This window comes from Quercus robur, chromosome 2, assembly GCF_932294415.1.
Source record: "Quercus robur chromosome 2, dhQueRobu3.1, whole genome shotgun sequence".
In the NCBI taxonomy this organism is placed as follows: domain Eukaryota; kingdom Viridiplantae; phylum Streptophyta; class Magnoliopsida; order Fagales; family Fagaceae; genus Quercus; species Quercus robur.
The window spans coordinates 8,909,912-8,934,420 of record NC_065535.1 but is presented as its reverse complement, the minus strand read 5'-3'; the positions used below and the strand labels follow the sequence as shown (position 1 = coordinate 8,934,420).

The window sequence follows — 24,509 nt, the reverse complement described above, 5'->3', positions numbered from 1 at the left end:
GTATACCCAAGAACCTCGAGCCCAATAACGGGTAGTAGGCCACACCGGTCTAAGAATCAGTTACATATCGGGGACCTGACTGTTCGATAACGATAATGTCTTGGGGGAAATCGCTTGCCGATAACCAATTAGCAGGAGATGCAAGTTTCAAGATAGTCACATCTGTCTTGGGAAGCTCCCATCTAGTTAGGAATATATCCCAGAAGGGCCCTACCAATCTAAAAAGCCTCCCCATCATCATGACAATCCCACTAAGGGAAGTCTATAAATAGGGGCCAAAGGAGGAAGAAATGGGGTTGGAAAAATTAGGGTGAGAGAGACACACAAGAGAAAACTGTGAGGATCAACAAAATAGGAGAAGCTCACTATCAAGCTTGGGCCTCCTCGGGTGATACAAGAAGGGGTAGAGGGATACAGGGCTGGGTCATAAACTCTTTCATCTGTGCCACTAAATTGGCCTCAAGAGGTCTTCCCATTGTAGGAAACTCATTACCCACTTTATACAAGTAAATTGAGGGCCTGGCCTTATAGCTAACCAGGCACATTGGGTCCTAGGCTCGCATAAGTACTTTTCGCATGTTCTTGTTTTTATTTTATCGACGAAACAATTTCATTAGATACACTACAATTTTCGTCTCAAAATTGGATGACATCGGTTATATCATAACCCTAATGGATTTGTCTCCTTAACTTGGAAAGTGCAATCCTCATTATAAAAGAGCATCATCCACGCAAAATTAATCCACCACTCCTAAACGTGGGCACATGCCTGAATAAAACTATCTATAATTGTAGCCATGACGCTTCCAAACCCCAACTAAAGGGAATGGGTGAGATATAGGAGTAATAATCAAGAATTCACATAAGAATGCCAAACACCACAATGTCAATATGTGAAAGAAATTCCTAGACACTTGAATACTTTATTTTATGGTTTTATAATGCAAACTTAAGCATTAGAAGAACCTTGGCTGACACCACACCGTGCCACTCCTAGTTTTTGTGTGCTCTATTTTGCATACCTTCTAAATCTCGTTTGAACGTACAATTCTCTGAAATTATGCATCATCATACTCCATATATTTTGTGTAATGGTTATATATAACATCCATGTCACATGAGGTGCACTTCAATGAGTGAGAGTGTATGCAACCATTGCACAAGATAACACATTAAAATTTTGACCAACTGGAAATGAAAATAAAATAAATAAAAAAAAAAAAATTTTGGGGTAAGGCTTCCATTCCTATTCCCAAAATGGAATACTATCATTTTAAGACACATAATTCCCGTATAAATGCACATTAAAGGGTTTTTTTTGTATAAGCTAAATCCCAAAATTAAAGGGTTTTTTTTTTTTTTTTTTTCAATTTGTTCGAGAAAACAGGGATAAGGAGCATTTTTGTTTAAAAGCATTTAAAAGAAAAAGGAAAAAGTAAAGAAAAGAAACTCCCACCCACCAACCGCAAGAACATTTTTGTATTTACTATTTACAAATTACAACCCATTAATAAGGCCTGATATCTCCGCTTGTCTCTCTCGCTGTCTGTCAGTCTGTCCCTCCCATTTCTCCCAAAAATGAAGGCATCTTTGAAAGGCAGATACGAACTACAGAAAAGCAACAGCCCAGCTGCCGCCGCCGCTACTATCGCCTTCAACGCCGGCGATGTCAAGCTCCGAGCTTCACTCACCGACGCCACCGTCGTCAACGGCCCCAGCTTAAACGGCTTGGCTCTAGCCGTCGAAAAACCCGGCTTCTTCATCCTCGATTACAACGTTCCCAAAAAGGTACTGTTCACCACTCCTAATTTTGAAGTCCTGTTTGGTCACTCTCATAAGTCTTACCCAAACTAATCGAAAATTGAGAAACATTTCAGTCTCAGACAGACTTCAATGGGTTTTGTTTTCTATTATATTGTTTCTTAGTAACAATTTTACCTGAGAAAACTTGAAATACATGTTGTAACTTGTAAGGTACTTATGCTACGTTTGGTACTCTCCCTCCGCTCTGTCAATCCAAACGGGCCCTTAGGGTCGGTTTGGTTAGTCATTTTGGAGCCTAAAAGAGCGCTTTTAAAACCCAAAACTCCATTTTGCAACAGCAACTCCTCACAGTTTTTTTTTTTTTCAAAAAAAAAAAAAAATTTATAAAGGCTCATTTTAAACTCAAAACATAGTTTTGCAACAGTTTATAGACGCACCGTAAGGTTGGTTCCAGATTGTCTTATGAGTTAATTCGATTTTTCAGTTACCAAACGGAGTAGATGGTTTGTTACATTTCAATATACACATAGACAGACATAATAAGTTAGATATTGTGTGTGTGTGGAGCAGGATTTTCGGTTTCAGTTCATGAACTCGGTTAGGGTTCTGGAGAAACCGTTGAATCTGACTTACATTCACAGCAGAGGGGACAACAGGACCCTTCTGGATGGGACATTGGTGTTGGATTCGGCTAACAAGTTGTCGGCCAATCACACCCTTGGGTCGGGGAATTGCAAGCTGAAGTACACTTATGTGCATGGAGGAGTGAATACTTTTGAGCCGAGCTATGATTTGGCAAAGAATTCGTGGGACTTTGCGGTATCACGTAGGGTTTATGATGATGATGTGTTGAGGGCTTCATATCAAACGTCGAGCAACGTGCTTGGACTGGAGTGGGTGAGGAACTCGAAGCACCAAGGGGCTTTCAAGGTATATATGAATTCCTGTTTTTGTGTTATCAGTAGAGTTTTTTAATCTTGCTTTCCCTATTTGCATTTGGATTTGGATGTTTAAAGAACCTTGTGTTTTTTGAACTATAGGTCTGCATTCAATTGATAATTAGTGTTTTTAAGTTAAAATGGGGTTGTTGCGGTTAAGTTTTGGAATTTGGATGTGCTAATCTATTGGTAGGCGAAGTTCTAATCATGACTTAGTAACTTTTGGGAGCTTATTGGAGTGTATACCTGAACCTTTCAAATGATTAAGCTAGAAAAATCTGTCAAAGTCTCACTATCTTTTTAGTTATGGTCTGAGTGGGTTCTTAGTATTTGGAGGCTGGTGCTAACAACAGCTTACTACATGCCCAATACTTTTGTTTAAAAATTATTATTTTCATGAAAGCTAGGATTTTGTGAAGATCTGACTGTATGTTTATGCGTTTGCATGTGTGTAACAAAATTTAACTGCATACTAGAAAAAGAAAACAAGTTTATGTCATTGTTTTGATTTCTTCAAATTTAAGTCTTTATATCCACATATTTTAAGCAATCCATATTTTATATAAAATGACTGCATATTTGATCAGTCAGATTATATGAGTTTTTACTCTCTAATTTTCACGCTTATCTCCTCTAAACACACATTCAGCGGTTTACAACATTAAAATTCTACTAGAAACTTAATGCGGAATAAGAATTACGTGCTAGCAAACCTTTTGCATTCTTGTCTTTGTGTCTTGTTACTGTTAGGTAACTAAATAGTATAAGTAAACCATTTTAGCACAACATTTCTCAGTTGTTCCTCATAAATGGCGGTCTCCTGGCATGGTTTGAATTTGAAGATGGGTTAAGTCTTTGCTCTCTCTCTCTTTTTTTTTTTTTTTAAATCATTTGCAAAAGACCTGGGGTTTTCTGTAATTGAAAATGCATTAATGTCAAACGTCTTCTCTCAATAAATTCAGGGCCAGTTGGCTGTGATGATGCAATAGATAGTTTATTTATTTATTTTTTTTTTACATGCAATTGCATTGAGGATCATGATCATTGTATTAGAAATTTAAAATTTTTGCAAATGAGTTATTGCTCAAACAGCACCTTATCCACTCATAAGAAAGGGTAGAGGGTAGGGTACAGTTCGCCTATGAACACACCCAAATCCACACCTAATTTTACAACATGCTTGGGTGTCAATTTGTGATTGGATTTCAGCACTTACGCATAGGACCACACCGGGTACTTGCTAAAAAAAAAAAAAAAAAATAGGCGCATCAATCACAAGGTGAAATTTAAGCATGTTGTGGATTCAGGTGTGTAATTGGGTCTGTCTCTAGACTTACTTGGGTAAGGTAAGGTTGCAGGTTCAAAACCACCGGTTGCTTGTGTAAACTTATCAATAAAAAAGAATTCTAAATGTTTTTGAAATTGGTGTTTGTCATGACAGTACTGTAGGAGTGATTGACTGTGGCAATTGTCAGGGGTAGTGTTGGAAATGGCTGGCTGGGATTCCTTAAATAAGGTGGCAATCAGGAAATGATAGTTGAAGTACTGGCAAAAGTTGTGTTAGTGGTTTTGATGCTGGCAATGAATTTGGAGTGAATGCAGTAGTGGTGATGTCAAAGGTGAAACTAGGTTGTATTCCTGTAGCTGCATTGCTAGTGTGGTGGAGATGATAGTAATGGTAGCAATATCATTGATAAGTGTTAAATTATATGCTATGTAGTTTAAAAGGTCCGTAGAAATGTTGATAGTCTGCTGTCTACATATAGAGTATAATTTAATTATTTCATAGTCTAGAAACTATTGGAAATTAAGAAATGCTTCTCATGAATGTTCTTTTCTTATTATAGGACCCTATTTTTATAATGCTAAACAAAGGTTTGTACTTAACTTTCAACAATTTGGATGTACAGTTAAGAGTTAATGAGATTTCTAAACTCTAATGCTCGTATGATTTAGTTAGATGTCTGCACTTAACTTTCAACTGTATGTTAGATTTGTCAGATACAACTATAAAAAATAAAAATTTAAAATTAAAAAAAAAAAAAACAATTTGTTAGGTTGTATTCTAACTTTCACTTTTTGTATCTTCCAGATTTCAGCGTCTGTCAATTTGGCTGAGGAAAATAAGGTGCCGAAATTAATTGCTGAAAGTACATGGAATCTGGAGATTTAATTGTCTTAGAATATATATTCTTTATTTTTCATTTGCATGTTGAAATCTGTCAAGATCAGACAAACAGCTTCTAATTGGCTGCAATTCATGAAACTTTGAGCTTCCTTTTCCCTTGGACACTATATATTTTTATAAGTGAGCTGAAATCCTGGTAAATGCCAGCTCAGTGGCAAACTGGCAATGATTGTCAAACTGCTAGTTTTTCTTATGAAATATGAACTTCTGGTCAATATAGTTGTGCAACAACCTTAACCCGTCAACATTTTGCTATTCATTTGTCTACACTTTACTAGTGTAGCATGCAAGGGAGGCAGATGTAGAGGTTTGGTATATTTTATTTAACAATTACCGTGCGGGTGGGGTGCTTATCATCTGGGCCTAGATTGTTTGTGTTTGGATAAGTTGGCCCTGGATTCATGGTATTGCTTGAACTTGACCCGGAAGTTCGCTTGCTTCTCGAGTTGGGTCTGTGTACCCTACGTTAAATGTGATTTGAGCTTGTTCAGTTTTAACTTTTAAGTGAGCATGTTGAGTCCTTTACGTTGAGCTTCTTCCCGGAACCAGATGCAGCCTTTTGAAATTGACTGTTCAATTTAAAAATTGGTGCTTGTACTGAAAGCTTCCAAAGTTTTTCACCCATTATTTTCTATTAATACTAAGATAAATAGGCTATGTTTGGTAAATATCCTTTTTTTCCTTAAATTTCTGTTTCTTAAAAAAAAATGTCTTGCCAATTGGAAATTATCATAAACTATAGAGCTCAAGCCTACTTCCATCTAAAAAATTTAGTATGGTATGGGTCATACTGTGTTATTAAAACCAAAATTTGAAAACTTGTTTGATAAAGAAGTTGAAAAAAGAAATTTTCCCATTAAAAAACGAGCCAAAATTACTGCTCATTTAGCAGTAACGATAGCTTGTAAACATCAAAACAAAGTAACAAGAGGTTGCTTTGAATACATGAAATATCTAATTAAATAACATACAAGACTTCCTTCCAAATTTTTTTCTTAAGCTCCAAAAATCACTATAATGGTACAATTTGTTCCTCAACAAGTTGTTATCTTATCAACGAAACAATGCTTTTAGTAAAACATTGATTCCTTTTAGTAAGAATTTTATCAAAGTAACCAAACATGACCAAATTAGAACCAAAGCCATAAAACATAAAACCTAAGGGATAGATCTATAAGCTAAAGAAACACAATATTATGAAGTTTTTACATTTTGAAAATTGAGTCACAAAATCCATAGTACGTCAAAATAAGAGCAAATTTAGAATATATTGACAAAACATTTGGAGCAAATGAAACTACGAGGCATCTTACTCTTGGCTAGTATGTGAAAGAAGACTATCGTCTAAACTGGTAAGCTTTGAAGATTAATGAATAATTATCGAATTCGCGCAAGTCAAATGAAGAAGAAGGATTAGAGCACATGACTTTTGCTAATTATCAAGTCTCTAGGCTATAAGAAAAGATGGCTTCCGAAATTTTAAGATATAGTATTTGCAAGTCGTCATCAAAGGCAACAACATGTATATGTGAACTTTCTAGGAACCTTATCTTTTCCTCATCATCAAGAAATAACACACAATTTTGCAACTTCAATTCATCATCTGTCACACTCTGCTTGAGCAACCACTTGCAGTTTAAGTCTTCGTAAGTCCATATATGAAATCCTCCAAATCCTGATTGACAGTAATGTAATATTGTAATTGACCTTCGGCCTCCCACAATAATTCTTCCTTAAGCCAATGCCCTATTCTGGGTAATGACACGAGATTAAAGAAACCCTTTTCAACATTATAAACCAGCATGCTATTGCCCCATGTGCTATAGAGTTTTCCCTTCCAGTAAAGTGAAGCATCACTGCAGCCCCTAGTATCATTTGAAAACGAGGAGTTTAAAACTCTTGCTTCATGTTCTTTCCATTCCATTGTTTCAGATGAAAAAATGTAGCATTTGATTACTTTGCTGAATCTGTATGTTGAGTAATGTATCACCTTGAAGTGTTTTTGTGACCCATCAAAGACTAGAGCTGCAAAAATTAAGCAGTGCCATCTCTGATGGAAAGGAATTTCTAGACATTGGTTAAGAACAGGGTTTGAAACAACAAACTTTGTACAAGCCTCTCCATCCTTTGTAACACGTTCTTCATCTATCGCCAAATATAGGAGCAAGCCATTGCAAGAATCGAGCAAGAAGCCACCATGGAATGTGTGACTGAGTGAGAGAGAGGTTTGTCCCCAAGTTACTCCCCCTTGGTCTTCAAATGTGATGAAAATGGCTTCACCCATTGTGTCTTGTCTCCTACGATCATAAACTATGCTTGTGGAAGATTTGAAGGAGCTCGAGTGGCGAAGATAGGTTATTAAATCACACCAAGTCTTTGATACACACTTCAATCTTGTACGAGGTTTTAAGGGGATATGAGAGAGGATTTTTTCTACAAGTTCCGGACATAGATCTTCAAATCCAACCTGTGTGTCCACTTTTTGTTTTTTCTTTTCTTGGGAATTTGCCCCCATTGTAATCAATCTGACTGCCTGTTAATGAGGAGGAGATGAATTTTGAATACTACGTTATATATACAAACTTGAAACCTTAACAGTGAAATTAAAAATCAGTTAAATCAAACAAGACCCAATAAAAACAAAAGCCATACATGATACAATCCAAGGACAAAAAACACAATCTACTGAAATTTTCTAAAGAGAAACTTCTCCGAGGACAAAAAAATATGTAAGTGAATTTTGGTTTAATTTTCAAACACCGCAACCCAATAAAATCCGCAATGAACGCTGACTTGAAAACTGATCATATATTAGCATTCAGTTCCTAACAAGTATATTAATCTATAAACCAAAATAATAACCTAATGTGACTAATTACAGTAAAAATTGCATTTGTCTACAAACAAATTAGACTGCTGAATATTTAGGATTGTTTGAGAAGTATATATAAAGTTTGTAAACTGTAGCTTCGCATATTTAAAATTTTAATATAAATAAATACCTATTTCTGCATAATTGAAAAGAAAAACATGGAACTTTAAAAGACATAATGAATATAAACAGAATTTTGTGCGACACGTACATTGATAATCACGGATTTGAAAAACATTGGGAATAGAAGGGAAGAATGCCGCACGGTATGGTATGCAAGAAAAACAAATATCAGTATTTAAGAATCCAATTCTATCTTTAATTTAAAAGACCAAAGTATTGCCAAGGTAGTAATATTTGGTAGGAGTCTTGTTGAGGAGTACCGCCAAGGTAGGAGTCTTTAGTGATAGTGTGATGCACTTCAACTGGGTATATCGGGTTGGATGGTTTTTACATTTTTTCATGATTTTATTAGGTTACAAAATTTTTAACCCAACCCGACCTGCACGGATTGGTTTGGGTTAGGCTGGGTTAGTGATTTGTCCATACATGTATTTTGCGTGAAAAAAAAAAAAAAAAAAAAAAAAAAAAAAACAAAACAAACAAACATTCATCAAATTATCTAAACTCTTTTTTTAATAAATTATTATAGGGATAGAACTCCTTGTGGAGTTCCCACTTGAGTAGTTAATGATATATAATACATCTATTTATAGGTCCGTTTGGATTGAGTTTATTGTTGCTGAAACTGAAAACACTGTAGCAAAATAATTTTTAAATGTGTAAATAGTATCGCGGGACCCATTTTTAATGAAAAAGTTGCTGAAAAGTGAAATTTATGGGTACATGAACAGTGCACGAATGCACTGTTCACGGAAGACTTAGTCAAATGTTGCGGCTGAATAAAAAAAAAAAAAGGCAAAACGTGAAAGGTAAAACACACCGCAACTTTCAGTGCTCTCCAAACGGGCACTATATCTATAATCTATCTATAATAGTCAAAGATGTTTTTGTCACATAAATTTCGATAGTTCTACAATTTTACATATCATTTTTTTTTTTTTTTTAAATCTAGATGCAACTCCACTTGAAGCCCAGGGTTCAAGTGAAACCTCTTGAATTGGCTAAATGAAACCACTTGAAGCCTTATGTCTGAATGGCCTAATGGTTAAGCTACTTGAATTGGCCAATGAAACCACTTGAAACCTTATGTCATTGTCTAAATGACCAAATGATTAAGATAGCTGCTGCACAAGAGTGCAAGAAACTGAAGCAATATAATGCCTTTGAATATCAAGATGTAGCACCTTAGGATGCACCTTAGGATGACATAGCCTTAAGTAGATACCTAGGCACCCAGAGACTATGAAGGACGTAGTAAGCGATGAAATGCTTTGGGGAGTTGAAAATAAGCATAAATTTGAAGATTTTGAATAAGTTAACCTTTTGATCTACTGCTGAATCCAGGAGCAAGCAATACAACCTGGAATACTTCTCTCTTGTTAGTCAAATAAGTGTTGTCAATCTTGTCGTGTTGACGTTTAAGAAAAAGGTTCAGACCCCTCACTGGGCACATAAACATAGTCGAATTTACCATGTTGTAGCTCAATAGGAAGGCCTCCCTAATTGGGAAATTAAACTTTGTCATACTAATAAACAGTGTCAAACTGAACATTTTGTAGTTCAAGAAGTTTATGAGAGGCCGAGTCAATATGGTTTGAGCAAGATAATATAGGACCAATATTTGGTAGGGAATTGGATGGGCAAGAGGTTCATATCGTTGATCAATATCAACTAACACCTATACCGGAGCTGGTTCAACTCGTTTTATGGAGTGAGTTTTCTGTGAGGCATTTTTTGAAGAGTTATTGGTTTTTTTTACAATATTGCAATGGTGGTACTATAATTTTTTTTTTTTTGGCCAAAAAAACCATTAATTTGATATATTTTTGTAACCAACTTTAGCCTCGATTGAATTGGTTTCTTTGTACTAGTACCACTATGATCATGCTAAAATTATGCAATATTAACCATGTTATTGCATTGTTAAATATTTTTCATATAATATATGGCCACGTTTTTATGAAGGTTCTTAATATTTGTATAGTAAATTCTACAATCATAGTTAACATACCATGCCTAAACTAGTATAGTTTATTTTTCAACTTAGTTGCTTATGCACAACTTTGTAAAGTTTTACATCATCTAGGTAGAAATGTAGTTTTACCAGCTTTTAGCTAATAAGTATATAAATTTTCAACAAATAAACTGATAAAATTTGAGGAAAAAAACCTAATTTAGCTTTTAGCTAATAAGTTTTTAGCAAATAAGTAGATAAATTTTGAGGAAAAAACCTAATTCAGAGCACATTTACTTTATAGAAAAATTCAAATGTTTTTTTTAAGTAAAATTTTATTTCGGCATCCAAAACATGCATTAGTTTATTTATTTATTTTTCCTTGAATAAAACAAGCATTAAGTTTGCTTTCCTATATAGGATCCCAGTCCACATTTCAATCATGGTAACATATCAATAAATGCAACGGCCCAACCCAGCCCAAAAGCCCCAAACAAACCAATAGATTTGGTAAACTAAACCTAGAAATTACACCAATCACAACAAAAACTTATTGTCTAAATGGCCTAATAGTTGAGCCACCCTTACTGGAAAGAAAGAAATTAGACAAGAGAGTGTGTGAGAGTTATGGACTATAAGAAACTGAAGTGATACAATGCCTTCGAAGGTCGAATAGACTTCATGCTTTAGAAAGGAGAGGACAAGATGTTCTCCCTTATTGGGAAAATAATTATCATTTTTTCACTATTTATATTCAAGAAGAGGGTTAGGGCATATAAGCATAGTCGAATTTACTGTGTTACCGTTAAGAGGAGGGCCTCCCTAATTGGAGAAATAAATGGTGTCAAATTGAAATTTGTAAAGCGTGGATGAAAGAACTAGATCTATTCCAGAAGAAAAACGATAAAATTTGGTAATTTAAGGCTGTTAGACACAAGTAGGATGAGAAAATCTGTCCTCAAACTAGCTTGAGGAGTTTATATTATATTGTCTTGTTGATCAATAAAATTATACAAGAGTTCGCAGTCTTGTTCTAAAATTGCTTGATTTTTTCCCGATCTCCCTCTTTTAGTACATCTTCCCATGTTATATACTACAATCTTGGTATCATCCCTACCATACACGTGTAGGTTAGATTCAGGAAACTCCTTCCTTACCCATTTAGCACCTCCCAAAACCATCAACTAGTAGCTGTAAAGCTGCTTGATCACTGTTCAGGCATCACTTCCACATTAATGCAATCAGATAGTTGGTTGAGGGTTATTTAATGCGGAGGTAGCAGCTTTTTGAAGATATTTGTTGCCCTTCTCCTTTCTTATCCCTTGTCCAACGTCTAACCCTTAGTGGTGACGTAACTTTGAAGAAAGTCCATGATGATATGACACTCTTACTGACCTCGGACACTTGTTGGACTTTTCTCATATTATCTCTACTCTTATCTTTACTCCGTTCTCCTTATAATCTTATCTAGACTTCCTCGAATGGTCTAATGTCCTCGGATCGGGCCATAGGCCTAGTTAGCACAGCCTTAATAGTACCTCCTAATTAACTGGCCCCCACAGATATAGATGGATCTAAAAAGTAATGGGAAATATAAGAATTAAGAAAACTTTTCAATTTTATGCATAAAACTAACTACAATGTAGAATTGTAAGAGTCGGATTCAATGAATTAGGTAAATATTATTTGTCTCCACATTTGTCCAATATAAATCCTCACTTTCATTGGACTTGGAAATTAAACTTCCATAATTTTTCTCACAATATCTTTGGTTTTCTTTTTGAGAGATGTTAATTTTCAAAATATTATGTTCATTTTAAATATTTTGTTTACATTTTATGTATACGTTTTTACTTATGTAGCATTGTAATGTATTTAGGCTTATTTTTTCATATTATGTGCCAATGTATATTTTGGATATTTCATATGATGCATATACTTGGTAAGGATTTGTTTTTGGCTACTTTTAGTTCAATTAAAATTTGTAGGCGACAATGTGAACGGTGTGATTTGGTGACATATCTTGGTTGCATAAATTAGAAGAATTTTCCTCCAATAGTATTCATAAAATCAATAAGACATAAATAATTTCTTACAAAATTTATCAAAATACACCGCGCATCGCGCAAGATACCAGCTAGTAGTTCCCAAAGGCAGTAGGTAACAGTAGGTCATCTTGTTCCATTTTTAGCCTGCTTTAGAGTAATGGTGGTTACATTTACATCACAGACACAAAATGATAAGAAATTTTCTCTTCTCTTCCTAGGTCCTCCTCCTTTTGAGGCCAAAGAATTAGACAACAAAACTCAGAAACACTTTTTTCAGAACACAAACACATCATTTCCAACCATGTAACAACTGTACGTGTCATTTTTGGAAAAAAAAAATGGTATTTGAATAAAAAAGAATCGCAAAGTCATTCGGTCTTTTTTTTTTTTTTTTTTTTTTTTTTTTTTTTTTTTTTTTTTCAGAAGCCCATTCTGTCTAAATTGACCATATTCAATTGAAAGGTTATCGTCTTGAAATGGCAAAACCATACTAGTTTCCGTTATTGAAGGATGACCAATAATCTGTATCATCCAAAGACACAGCAAAACTGAGTTATAAAAGCAGAGGAAAGCAGAGTCTCTTTACTATCTCTAGTCACAAAATTTTATTCTTTGGTTTTGTGACTTGAGAGAGTTGATAGGGAAAAAAAAAATGGCCCTTTCTTTTCTCCCCTCGCTTCTTTTACCCCTTGTTGTTTTCTTTCTTTTGCATACCACCACCAATGGCGCTAAAAAGGTAACAACATTTTGGTGTTGTCATTCAAAGTTCTATGTTTTTTGTTTTCATGAAAAGGTTTTGATATTTTATGCATGTGAATAAAATTTCAGGTTCTAAATATATGTACCAGTATTGATCTGGGTATTTGATAGACTTCTATAACTGTTTCATCAATGGCCTTAATTTTTACATCTTGGTGCAGTCTTATGTTGTGTACATGGGAGCACAATCGCATCTATTTGATGCTTCATTGCAAGAACGTGACAGTGTGACGAATTCTCATTTAGACATGCTTGGATCATTCGTAGGAAGGTATAAAATTTGATAACAGGGGTCCTGTATAACTTATGTTCCTCTTTCTTTTTTCTTTTTGGTCAATGTTGAATAAAAATGACAACTTTGTTATTTATAAATTTCTTGCACAGTACTGTGAAGGCTAAGGATGCAATCATTTACTCTTATACAAGACATATCAATGGATTTGCTGCAATGCTTGATGAGAAAGAAGCAGCAGAGATTGCAAGTGAGGAATACAATCTAATTCAGTTCTCTAGATTTTTATATCGATGGCTCTGTTTTCCTCTGTTTCTGTCCCTGTTGCAAGCTAAATTTAAGCAGTTAGGACCATATCTGACAATGGCTGTGTTTTCACTTGCAGAGGATCCAAAAGTAATATCAGTATTCCCAAACCTACCAAGAAAACTGCACACAACCCGGTCATGGGAATTTCTTGGGCTTACTAAAGATGGACAAATTCCTGATTCATCAGCATGGAAAGCAGGGAGGTATGGTGAAGACGTAGTCATTGGAACCCTTGACACCGGTGAGTCTTATATTCTCTTTTACTTCAAGATTGATTGCTTTTTCCTTTCACAAAGTGTGAAGAAATATGAAAATGTTGCATGCATGTTTCTAGCCCTTAAAGTTGGCTATATGATGAAATCATATGCTTTGTATTACTGCTTTGACATGAACATATTTGACTCCAAACTCTTCTTTTTACTAGATCAATTATCAGGTCAATTTTGATATATTTCAAACCAACGTATGACGTTTCTTAGTTGATTTGACCAACCCAATTTTATATTTTTCAGATTGGAGTGTGCTGATCTCATGTTATAAAATATTATATATTAGAGATTCATGGCATGTTTGTTTTTTAACAACCCATAGTACTATATCTATATATATATATAAAATAAATATACCTTTTATATTATGATTGTAACTCTCTCTCTCTCTCTATTAATTCCTCCATTGCTTAGGTTATCCACATTCACTTATTCTTATCTTTGCAACTTGATATTTGTTATCATTCAAATTTTGCAAGTGTGAGTCACCAAAGAAATAAATATCAATTATCCATATATGCAATATGTTCACATGTATATATAAAAAATATTTGTGCAAATTTTCCTATGTTAATTGCTATTTTGTTTTGACATTTTATGGTGTGCGCTCTTTTTTCAATGGGATTGTGCTAGGTGCTTGGCCAGAATCAAAGAGCTTCCAAGATAAGGGGTATGGTCCCATCCCAGCCAAATGGCGTGGCATCTGTCAACCTGGCTATAAAGATGGAGTTCGTTGCAACAGGTCTTTTTTTTTTCCCCTCCACTCATGCCAATTCTCTAACAAATTTTGAATAGGAAATACCTCATCCGATTGTGTGTATTGCCTTAATGAGTTCATATTGAAAGATTTTATGAATACTATCAAGAAGTTTATGTTGATAACCAAAAAGAAACAGAGTTTCGATTTTGATAGCAAAATTGAGTTCATAAATTTTGAAAAGCTATTGAAAGAACTAAGGTGGTTCATTGTCACACTTGAAAACAAAGTGTGCTAATTTAGCTTCATGGGAATTATCATGTCTTAAATGCTTAAGTAAATTTTCAAAGCAAAAAACCACGTGGAATGGCTTCTAATGTAATATGATTAGATAGAAATCACCCTCTAGTCATTCTTGTTAAGTCAATCTGGTATTTGCTTGTGTTTCTACTAAGTAAGGCTTCCCTATATGCTCTCTATTCTCATATGTTCACATTTGAATATGGCCCGGCTTCACCATTTTTAATTGTTATGTATGCAGGAAGTTGATTGGAGTTCGGTACTTCAACAAAGGTTATGCTGCAGCATTAAAAACTTCTCTTAACGAATCCCTTAACTCTGCTCGTGATCTGGGGGGCCATGGCACCCATACCTTATCTACCGCTGGTGGTAACTTTGTTCCCCACACTAGTATTCTTGGCTTTGCCAATGGCACTGCTTCAGGTGGATCACCAAGAGCCCGCGTGGCTGCCTACAAGGTCTGCTGGCCAGCAACTGAGTCTGCTGGCGGGTGCTATGATGCAGATATCATGGCTGCCGTTGATGCTGCAATAAGTGATGGTGTTGATGTGCTCTCAATGTCTATTGGTGCCTCTAGCACTGAATTTTTCAGGGATGGGCTATCAATAAGTTCCTTCCATGCTGTTAAGAATAATATTGCTGTGGTTTGCTCAGCTGGCAATTCTGGACCAATTCTGGAGACTGTAGAAAATGTGGCTCCATGGATTTTCACAGTTGGGGCTAGTACAACAGACAGGAATCTTGCTAACTATGTTTCTCTTGGCAACAAGAAGCAAATCAAGGTATTGTGTATCTTATTTTTCAGTCCATGTAAAAAAATATTCTAGGGATTAATTTCAGTATGCGTATAACACGAAAGTGAGTTGTGGCTAGCCAAGTTCTGAGCTGTTTGCTTTTTCAGCTATGCCCTTACATTGATTTTGCAACAATTATTTGAATCTTAATACTAAGGTGCTTTGCCTCTAGCGTTGCAGTTGGATAAGGTGGGAGTTCAATCCTACCATTTTTTTTTTTCCATATAATGCACATTCAAGAGAGCATTATTGATAAACTAGTTCTGGAAAAGACCAGAATTTTTAAAAATTTCCTCCAAATGCAACTTTTGACAAGAAATATGTAAGTTATCCTTTTTCATTACATGAAAACAGTTGTAGTGACATTCCTAATTTTCATTGTTAGGGAGTAAGTCTTTCAGCTTCAGGCGTGCCAGGTGGAAAGTTCTATCCATTGATTAGTGCTGCAAATGCCAATATTGCAAACGTATCCACCACATCCGCGTAAGCACAACCACTCCATGTCCTCAATATAGCACATATAATTTTGTAATATCAAATTGTATGATTACCTTTCTTCAATTCTCTACCATATAAAACTGAGTTTTTTTTTTTTTTTTTTTTTTCAATCTTTCCTGGTAGTCTGCTTTGTTATGCTGGAAGTCTTGATCCAAAAAAGGTGAAAGGCAAGATTGTGTTGTGTCTACGAGGGGAGAATGCAAGAGTTGAAAAGGGCAGTGAGTGTCATAGGGCAGGTGCTGTAGGTATGATATTGGCTAATAATGTGACTGATGGGAATGATCTTTCAGCTGATCCTCATGTGCTACCTGCTTCACATATAAACTATAATGATGGCCAAATCATATTTGCTTACCTTAACAGAACCAAGTACTTATCTTTTTCACTTCTTATAGTCATTTTTGAACTAGTTAGACCCAAGATTATTTTCTAACAAGTTATAATTGTTATGAATGGATATTTCTTTGTAATAGGAACCCCACTGCTTTCGTTACTGATGTAAAGACACTATTAGGAGTAAAGCCAGCACCATTTATGGCTGCATTCTCATCTAGGGGACCCAGTAACATTGAGCCAGCAATTCTCAAGGTCTGCAAAGCAATTCAATCTTCAACATTTTTTTTTTTTGGGTATTATTTTCAAGTATACATCATGTGTAGATTCTCTTATGTGCTTAACTTTTTGTGTTAATTGCAGCCTGATATCACTGGACCAGGAGTGAGCATACTTGCTGCTTTCACCGAAGCAGAAAGTCCCACTGGATTAGATAATGACCAACGCCGATTTCCATACTCTGTACTCTCTGGCACTTCCATGTCATGTCCTCATGTTGCTGGCATTGTTGGCCTTCTCAAAACACGGTACCCTCTCTGGAGTCCGTCAGCTATCAAATCTGCAATCATGACTACAGGTAAACATTCTCTTTAAGTTCATATTGCAAATCCTTCGTGCTGTGAAGTCAGAGAAGTGTCGCACATTCTTGTTCACCACCTCTAATCTTTCCATTTCCATTTTCAAATCCAGGAAAAACCCTAGATAACACCAGGAAGTCAATTTTGGACTCATCCACTGTCGAAGCGACACCATTTGCCTATGGTTCAGGACATGTGAACCCAAACCGTGCAATGGACCCTGGACTCGTTTATGATGCAACCACTGAAGATTACTTGAACTTCTTATGTGCTCGTGGCTACAATGATACCATGATCCGATTATTTTCTCAGAAGCCTTATTCATGTCCTGATACTTTCAGTATAGAGGACTTCAACTACCCTTCAATTGCAGTTCCTAATATCCAAGCACGCAAGGTGACTCTTACTAGAACAGTAACTAACGTTGGTTCTCCAGGCACATACAATGTGCGTGTCAGGCAACCCTTTGCAGTTTTCGTCACTGTCAAACCTAGAGTTTTGGAGTTCAAGACAACTGGTGAAAAGAAGACCTTCCAGGTTATTATTACGCCCAATTTTGCCAAATTAGGCACTAGAGCTGGCTATGTATTTGGAGATATGATTTGGTCAGACGGCAAGCACTCAGTCAGGAGTCCTATTGCAGTGAATCTTGCTAGCTAGAAATAAAAAAAATAGGTCCATTTTTTAGATGTTTTCATTTGCTACAGCCTACGGTGTTCTATGTTGAAATAACAGAATTCGTCTTTCCTCTTGGACACAATAATTATGTAATCCTAGTTCTAGTTGAAAATGAAAATAGAAACATCAAGATGATTTGATTATTTGATTGCCTTCAGTATCTTACGCATCTTTCTTGTTCCTTCAAAGTGCATCACCGCGTGTAAACCCCAAAATGTTGGCTTATTGGAATAATACTCTCATTCATCATGATGACTCATAAAGTTGTACTAATTGTCATTACTCTCCAATAGGCTGCTCTAGACCATGTATATGACATTCCATGAAACTTCACATGGCATTAGTTTATATTCAGAACTTGCAAGTCTTTATTAATTACGAAGCAAACGTTCCCTTCCTTCAAGGACATCCAATAAAATTTGAATGCTACTAACAACTAACAAGTTAATCTAACAAGCTATAAGGCTGACTGGTACAACTTTATTGGTAAACTATAAATTAAATTATTTTATGATTAGGCTTAGTAGACCCCCTGACGTAGGACAACCACACTATTTCAATGGAACAATTAAACCATAAAATAAACCCTAGGAGTCAGCACCTAAGGGCTGCTTGGAGTCAACACCAAGCAAAAATTGAAACACACATTTTTTTTTTTTAATTCTCAAAATTGTCTTACAATAATAATAAAAAAGTGCTTAAATAGCTAACAATAAAAATGCATAAAGAAACCCTAATTATTAAATGCTCAATCTTACTTAGTCTCAAGCCCAATAACTAATAGGCTCCATCCATAAGGCCACAGGTTGGACCGTCTTCTTTTGCTCTTCCTCCTATACGTGCGTGTAATTGGGGGCTTGTACCTTATGTCCGCACCAACTCCCACCGGGTGAGAAGAACTTAATCCCGTTGAGTGGAAATCTAAAGAACTCTGATAGCACTCCAACAAGTCTGGATCCAGTCACTGTAGCCATCTTGAGTAATCCATGTGCAATCAGAATCCAGTTGCCCTCGCCACCGAACTAGGAAACGGCGAAATCCTCCATCCCTAGTAGAAATAATCTGCTCATCTAAAATAGCATCAATAGATTCTTTATGTGCATAGAGCAGATTTAAGGGTAAAGGGGTGGGAATAGGGGCATCAATAGGATTAGGCAAAGACTCATCAAAAGGGGTATCAAGAGTAGCTGTGGGGCTTTTATGAGCAACTAGATCCTCAATATTAAAGGAGGAGCTAATACCATAATCATGAGGAAGGCCAAGGAAGCAATCTTCTACTCGTATACTAGACTATAATCTATCTATAATAGTCAAAGATGTTTTTGTCACATAAATTTCGGTAGTTCTACAATTTTACATATCATTTTTTTTTTTTTTAAATCTAGATGCAACTCCACTTGAAGCCCAGGGTTCAAGTGAAACCTCTTGAATTGGCTAAATGAAACCACTTGAAGCCTTATGTCTGAATGGCCTAATGGTTAAGCTACTTGAGTTGGCCAATGAAACCACTTGAAACCTTATATCATTGTATAAATGGCCAAATGATTAAGCTAGCTGCTGCACAAGAGTGCAAGAAACTGAAGTGATATAATGCCTTTGAATATCAAGATGTAGCACCTTAAGATGCACCTTAGGATGACATAGCCTTAAAGTTAAGGGCGGGGTTCAAACAAGGAAAGACTTACAGTTGATACCTAGGCACCCAAAGACTATGAAGGACGTAGTAAGCGATGAAATGCTTTGGGGAGTTGAAAATAAGCGTAGATTTTAAGATTTTGAATAAGTTAGCCTTTTGATCTACTACTGAATCCAGGAGCAAGCAATACAACCTAGAATACTTCTCTCTTGTTGGGCAAATAAGTGTTGTCAATCTTGTCATGTTAATGTTTAAGAAAAGGTTCAGACCCCTCACTGGGCACATAAACATAGTCGAATTTACTATGTTGTAGCTCAATAGGAAGGCCTCCCTAATTGGGAAATTAAACTTTGTCATACTAATAAACAGTGTCAAATTGAACATTTTGTAGTTCAAGAAGTTTATGAGAGGCCGAGTCAATATGGTTTGAGCAAGAAAAGATAGGACCAATATTTGGTAGGGAATTGGATGGGCAAGAGGTTCATATCGTTGATCAATATCAACTAACACCTATACCGGAGCTGGTTCAACTCGTTTTGTGGAGTGAGTTTTCCATGAGGCATTTTTTGAAGAGTTATTGGTTTTTTTTACAATATTGCAATGGTGGTACTATAATTTTTTTTTTTTTTGCCAAAAAAACCATTAATTTGATATATTTTTGTAAACAACTTTAGCCTTGATTGAATTGGTTTCTTTGTACTAGTACCACTATGATCATGCTAAAATTATGCAATATTAACCATGTTATAGCATTGTTAAATATTTTTCATATAATATATGGCCACGTTTTTATGAAGGTTCTTAATATTTGTATAGTAAATTCTACAATCATAGTTAACATACCATGCCTAAACTAGTATAGTTTATTTTTCAACTTAGTTGCTTATGCACAACTTTGTAAAGTTTTACATCATCTAGGTAGAAATATAGTTTTACCAGCTTTTAGCTAATAAGTAGATAAATTTTCAACAAATAAACCGATAAAATTTGAGGAAAAAAACCTAATTTAGCTTTTAGCTAATAAGTTTTCAGCAAATAAGTAGATAAATTTTGAGGAAAAAACCTAATTCAGAGCACATTTACTTTATAGAAAAATTAAAATGTTTTTTTTAAGTAAAATTTTATTTCGGCATCCAAAACATGCATTAGTTTATTTATTTATTTATTTTTAATAAAACAAGCATTGAGTTTGCTTTCCTATACAGGATCCCAGTTCACGTTTCAATCATGGTAACTTATCAATAAATGCAATGGCCCAACCCAGCCCAAAAGCCCCAAACAAACCAATAGTTTTGGTAAACCAAACCTAGAAATTGCACCAATCACAACAAAAACTTATTGTCTAAATGGCCTAATAGTTGAGCCACCCTTACTGGAAAGAAAGAAATTAGACAAGAGAGTGTGTGAGAGTTATGGACTATAAGAAACTGAAGTGATACAATGCCTTCGAAGGTCGAATAGACTTCATGCTTTAGAAAGGAGAGGACAAGATGTTCTCCCTTATTGGGAAAATAATTATCATTTTTTCCCTGTTTATATTCAAGAAGAGGGTTAGGGCATATAAGCATAGTCGAATTTACTGTGTTACCATTGAGAGGAGGGCCTCCCTAATTGGAGAAATAAATGGTGTCAAATTGAAATTTTGTAGTTTAAAAATGAGAGAGTAGGTCAGTTTGGTTTGAGCAAGAAAATGGCGAGACCAATATTTTGCAAGGAATTGGATGGCTTCATATCATTAGATTAATAACAACTAGGATTCTAAAAAAAAATAATAATAATAATAACAATTAGCACCTTAGAGCATTCGTATCAAAGGTTCTAAATTTTTTAGCTTTTAGCATCTCAAAAGGCTACTTTATCTATTTTACTACTTCACTTTAAAATACATCGAACATCAAAAGTTCTATTTTTTTAGCACTTCATTTAAAATAATATAAACAACTCATTAAAATAAAAAATAAAAATAAAAAATCACCACAAAATCTACAACAACCAACCACAACTCATCACCACTAGCCACTGCACCTCCACTACCAACAACAAACACTGTGGTATCTATAACTCACCACCCACCGCACAAAAAAAAAAAAAAAAAAAAAAAACCCAATCTATCACCACCAGCCACAAGACAACACACCATCACAACCATAACCACAACCCACTGCCACAGCCAATATCAACCACCATCACCACTACAACCACCAATCCACAATACCCATACCCAAAATCAATTACCACCACCACCACAGCCAAAAATCCATAAGACCCACACCCAAAATCAACCACCACCACAACTACAACCACCAATCCACAAGAACCACACCCTAAATCAACTACCAATCCACAAGACCCACCCCCAAATCAAGTACCGCCACATCACCACTGCCAATTCATAAAATTCACTCCAAAAATCAACCACCAATCCACAAGACCCACACCTAAAATAAACCACCACCACCACCTCCACAGGGCCAAAATTCGGAATTAACAGTGTTTTTCAAACAATGCAATTAGTAGGCGTGGTTTCAAAAGTATATATTTTATTAACATCTTGAGTCTTAGAGGGTCGATTTTGGGCTATAAATCGAGTCTTTGAGGGTTGGTTTTCATGTTCTAAAAAGGTTTGAGGTGGCACTTTGTCCACCTAGAAATCAAGTATTTAAGCGTCGACTCGATTTATATATCGACGCTTAAATACTCGATTTGTTCTATAAAACTTTAATCCAACAACTCAGCATAAATCCAACCAAATCCACCCCTAACAACCACCTAAAATCCAAATTCCACCCCTACCAACCACCTAAAATACATATTAAAAAAATAAAAACCCCAAAACCCATCAGATCAGAGAGAGAAAGAATCCCAGGAGAGAGAGCTCACCTCACCTCACCTCGCTGGGTTGATGCTTGGGTCGCGTGACCCTGGTCACGTTGCCTCGGTCGCGCTACTTGGGTTGCACGGATTGGGTCGCATTGCCGGGTTGCGCACGGTGGTGGCGTGGTCTGGCTGGATCGGGCGGCTATGGGTTCTTTGGTTTCTGGTCTGATGAGAAGGTGGGGTGTTGTAGTGTAAGGAGGCTGAATATATAAGGAATTTATAAATCGAGTCTCTAAGACTTGATTTCTAGATGGTCGTCACATGGAAAAAATGTAATATCAAACATTATCAGACCAGGAAAATTGAGTTTTAAAAACTCGATTTATAGGCCCTAAATCGAGTCTCTTTGACTCGAGATGCTAGTAAAAAATATAGTTTGAAAACAGTGCCTATTAATTATATTGTTTGAAAACCAATGTTAATTCCTAATTTTGGCCCCTCTACAGCCACCAATCCACAAAACCCACTCTCAAAATCAACGACTACCATCATCACCACAACAACTCACACAAACCCATACCAATAGCCCAGGCACGAACCAAGGATAACCACCAACGAGTACAGACCACCACGACAACGAGAAGAGAGAGACTAGGATGAGCAACCTTGAGCCATTGTGTGAGAGGATAGAGGTGATGGAGGAGAAGTGAGATAGAGAGGGTGGAGAGAATGGGAATGGCCGAATGGGTTGTAGGCAAGAGGGGAGAGGAGAGAGAGAGAGAGAGAAAGGAGAATGAAGAATAAAATCAAATAAAAATTTTATAACATTTAGCTACAGCGAGTTGTTACTATTAATAGCTCACTGTAGCTAGGTGCCAAATTTTTTCAGATATAGCATCATTGATGGAGCTTTTTTTTTTTTTTTTTTAGAGCTATAAAAATAGCATTTCATCTCTTTTACAACTTTTGTTGTGAATGCTCTTATAGTAGGGCTAACTTAAAACATTTTATGGTTTAAGGAGATAATTTAAAGTAGAGAGTTATTAGTTTCTTCCAATATCCCAATGATATTACTATCGTTGAATGATTATTTGCAAAAAAACATCAATTTGATATATTTTTTAAACAATTTTAGTCTCAATTGAATTGATTTATTTGTACTAGTACCACTATAATCATGCTAACCGTCTAAAAAAACTATAATCATACTACAATCATGCAATATTAAACATTTTATTAGCATGTTAAATGTTTTTTTTCATGCTGTATACAACTACATTTCTATTATCAAAAGTAAACACAAAAATTCTGTTAGTTAAATATATTTATAGTAAAAGTTATACAATTATAGGTGACATACCTTGACTAAATTATTATAGTTTATTTTTCAACTTATTAGCTTTAGTTGCTTTTGCACAACTTTGTATAGTTTCACATCATCTAGTCTAGATAGAAGTAGAAATATAGTTTTACCAACTTTTAGCTATCTTCTTTTTTTTTTTTTTAAAAAAAAAAAAAAAAAAAACCTAATTCAAACCAGATTTAAAGTTCTAATATATTTTGTCCCATTTATTTATCCTTGAAAAGAAGCATCCTAAGTGGTTCACTAGAATTTTTTTCCCAATTAACCCTAAATATCAAACAATTTTGTTAGCTGTCACGTTTCAAAACAATCTGGAAAACTAGCTGTAAAGACTCAATTTGTAGAGCGTGGATATAAAAGAACTAGATTAACTTCAAAAGAAAAACGATTAAACTTCACGTTTTTAGATGGATTAACATAAATATTACGATCAATTTCCCCTTTAATCAAGCTAAGTTCTTTATTTCAAAAGGTTTTCCTCTAAGCGTCCTTTGTTTAGAAGTTCTGATCTCCTTTTTCTCAATGCATTCTTTCATGTTATATACTGCCCTTTTGGTGTCATATTTACCACACACGTGTAGGTTGGATTCGGGAAATCCCTTCCTGTCCCATCCAACACTTCTTGGATCCTTTAACCAGCAGCTGTAAGGCTGCTTCATCACTATTCAGGCATCACCTCCACATTAATGCGGCCAGAGAGTTTGTTGAGAGGTAATTAATGCGAAGGCAACAGTTGTTTAAGATATTTGTTTACCTTTTCTTTTTTACCCTTGGTCTCATATCTCACCTTTAGTGGTAATGTAGTTCTAAAGTGTGTTTGTAACAATATGGCGTTCAGGTCATCCTCAAACACATATTGCCGAGAAGGAATTTGTTCTCGGACGAATGTTAAACCCACCTCATGTGATATTTACTCTTCTTTTCATTTGGTTCCCCTTATAACCTTATATGGGCCTCCTCGGACGGTTTTACGTCCTCGGATGGGCCACAGGCCCAGTTAGCTCGGTTTTAATAATTATTGATTAACCGGCCCCCACACTAGCATGTCAAGTTTCTGAGTCTCGATTTGTAAGTTGTGGTAGGTGATGTGGAAAAAAAAATTCATGTGGAACTCGAGTTCCACCATTTTATTTTCCCTTTCTTCTTCTTCCTCGCGTCTGTTCGTTCTTCATCGTTGCTGAAGACTCTGAAGATCAAATCATCCACCTAGTCGTGTCTGTTCGTCCACCCAGTCGCTAAAGATTAGATCATCTACCAGCATTCTTCTTTAACCAGATCGCCCACCCAGCACTAGATTGTCTTCTTATGTGCTGCGTTTTTCTTTAGGTTTGTTATTCTTCAAGTCCGACAAAAATTGAG

The 24,509-nt window shown here is 35.7% G+C and overlaps 2 protein-coding genes across 2 annotated transcripts; both read left to right on the top strand.

Annotated features, from left to right (window-relative positions):
• Nucleotides 1-1,490: 1,490 nt before the first annotated feature.
• Nucleotides 1,491-5,105, top strand: LOC126712209 (outer envelope pore protein 24, chloroplastic-like). Its single transcript, XM_050411446.1, has 3 exons — nt 1,491-1,788; nt 2,335-2,694; nt 4,795-5,105. The coding sequence occupies exons 1-3, from the start codon at nt 1,579-1,581 to the stop codon at nt 4,873-4,875; spliced, it is 651 nt and encodes a 216-aa protein (XP_050267403.1). The 5' UTR covers nt 1,491-1,578; the 3' UTR covers nt 4,876-5,105.
• A 7,434-nt stretch (nt 5,106-12,539) lies between these two features.
• Nucleotides 12,540-17,400, top strand: LOC126700176 (subtilisin-like protease SBT5.4). The gene is made up of 11 exons (XM_050398215.1): nt 12,540-12,623; nt 12,808-12,917; nt 13,031-13,128; nt 13,264-13,428; nt 14,090-14,198; nt 14,695-15,235; nt 15,633-15,730; nt 15,869-16,114; nt 16,219-16,333; nt 16,442-16,655; nt 16,769-17,400. The coding sequence occupies exons 1-11, from the start codon at nt 12,540-12,542 to the stop codon at nt 17,314-17,316; spliced, it is 2,328 nt and encodes a 775-aa protein (XP_050254172.1). The 3' UTR covers nt 17,317-17,400.
• The last annotated feature ends 7,109 nt before the right edge of the window (nt 17,401-24,509 follow it).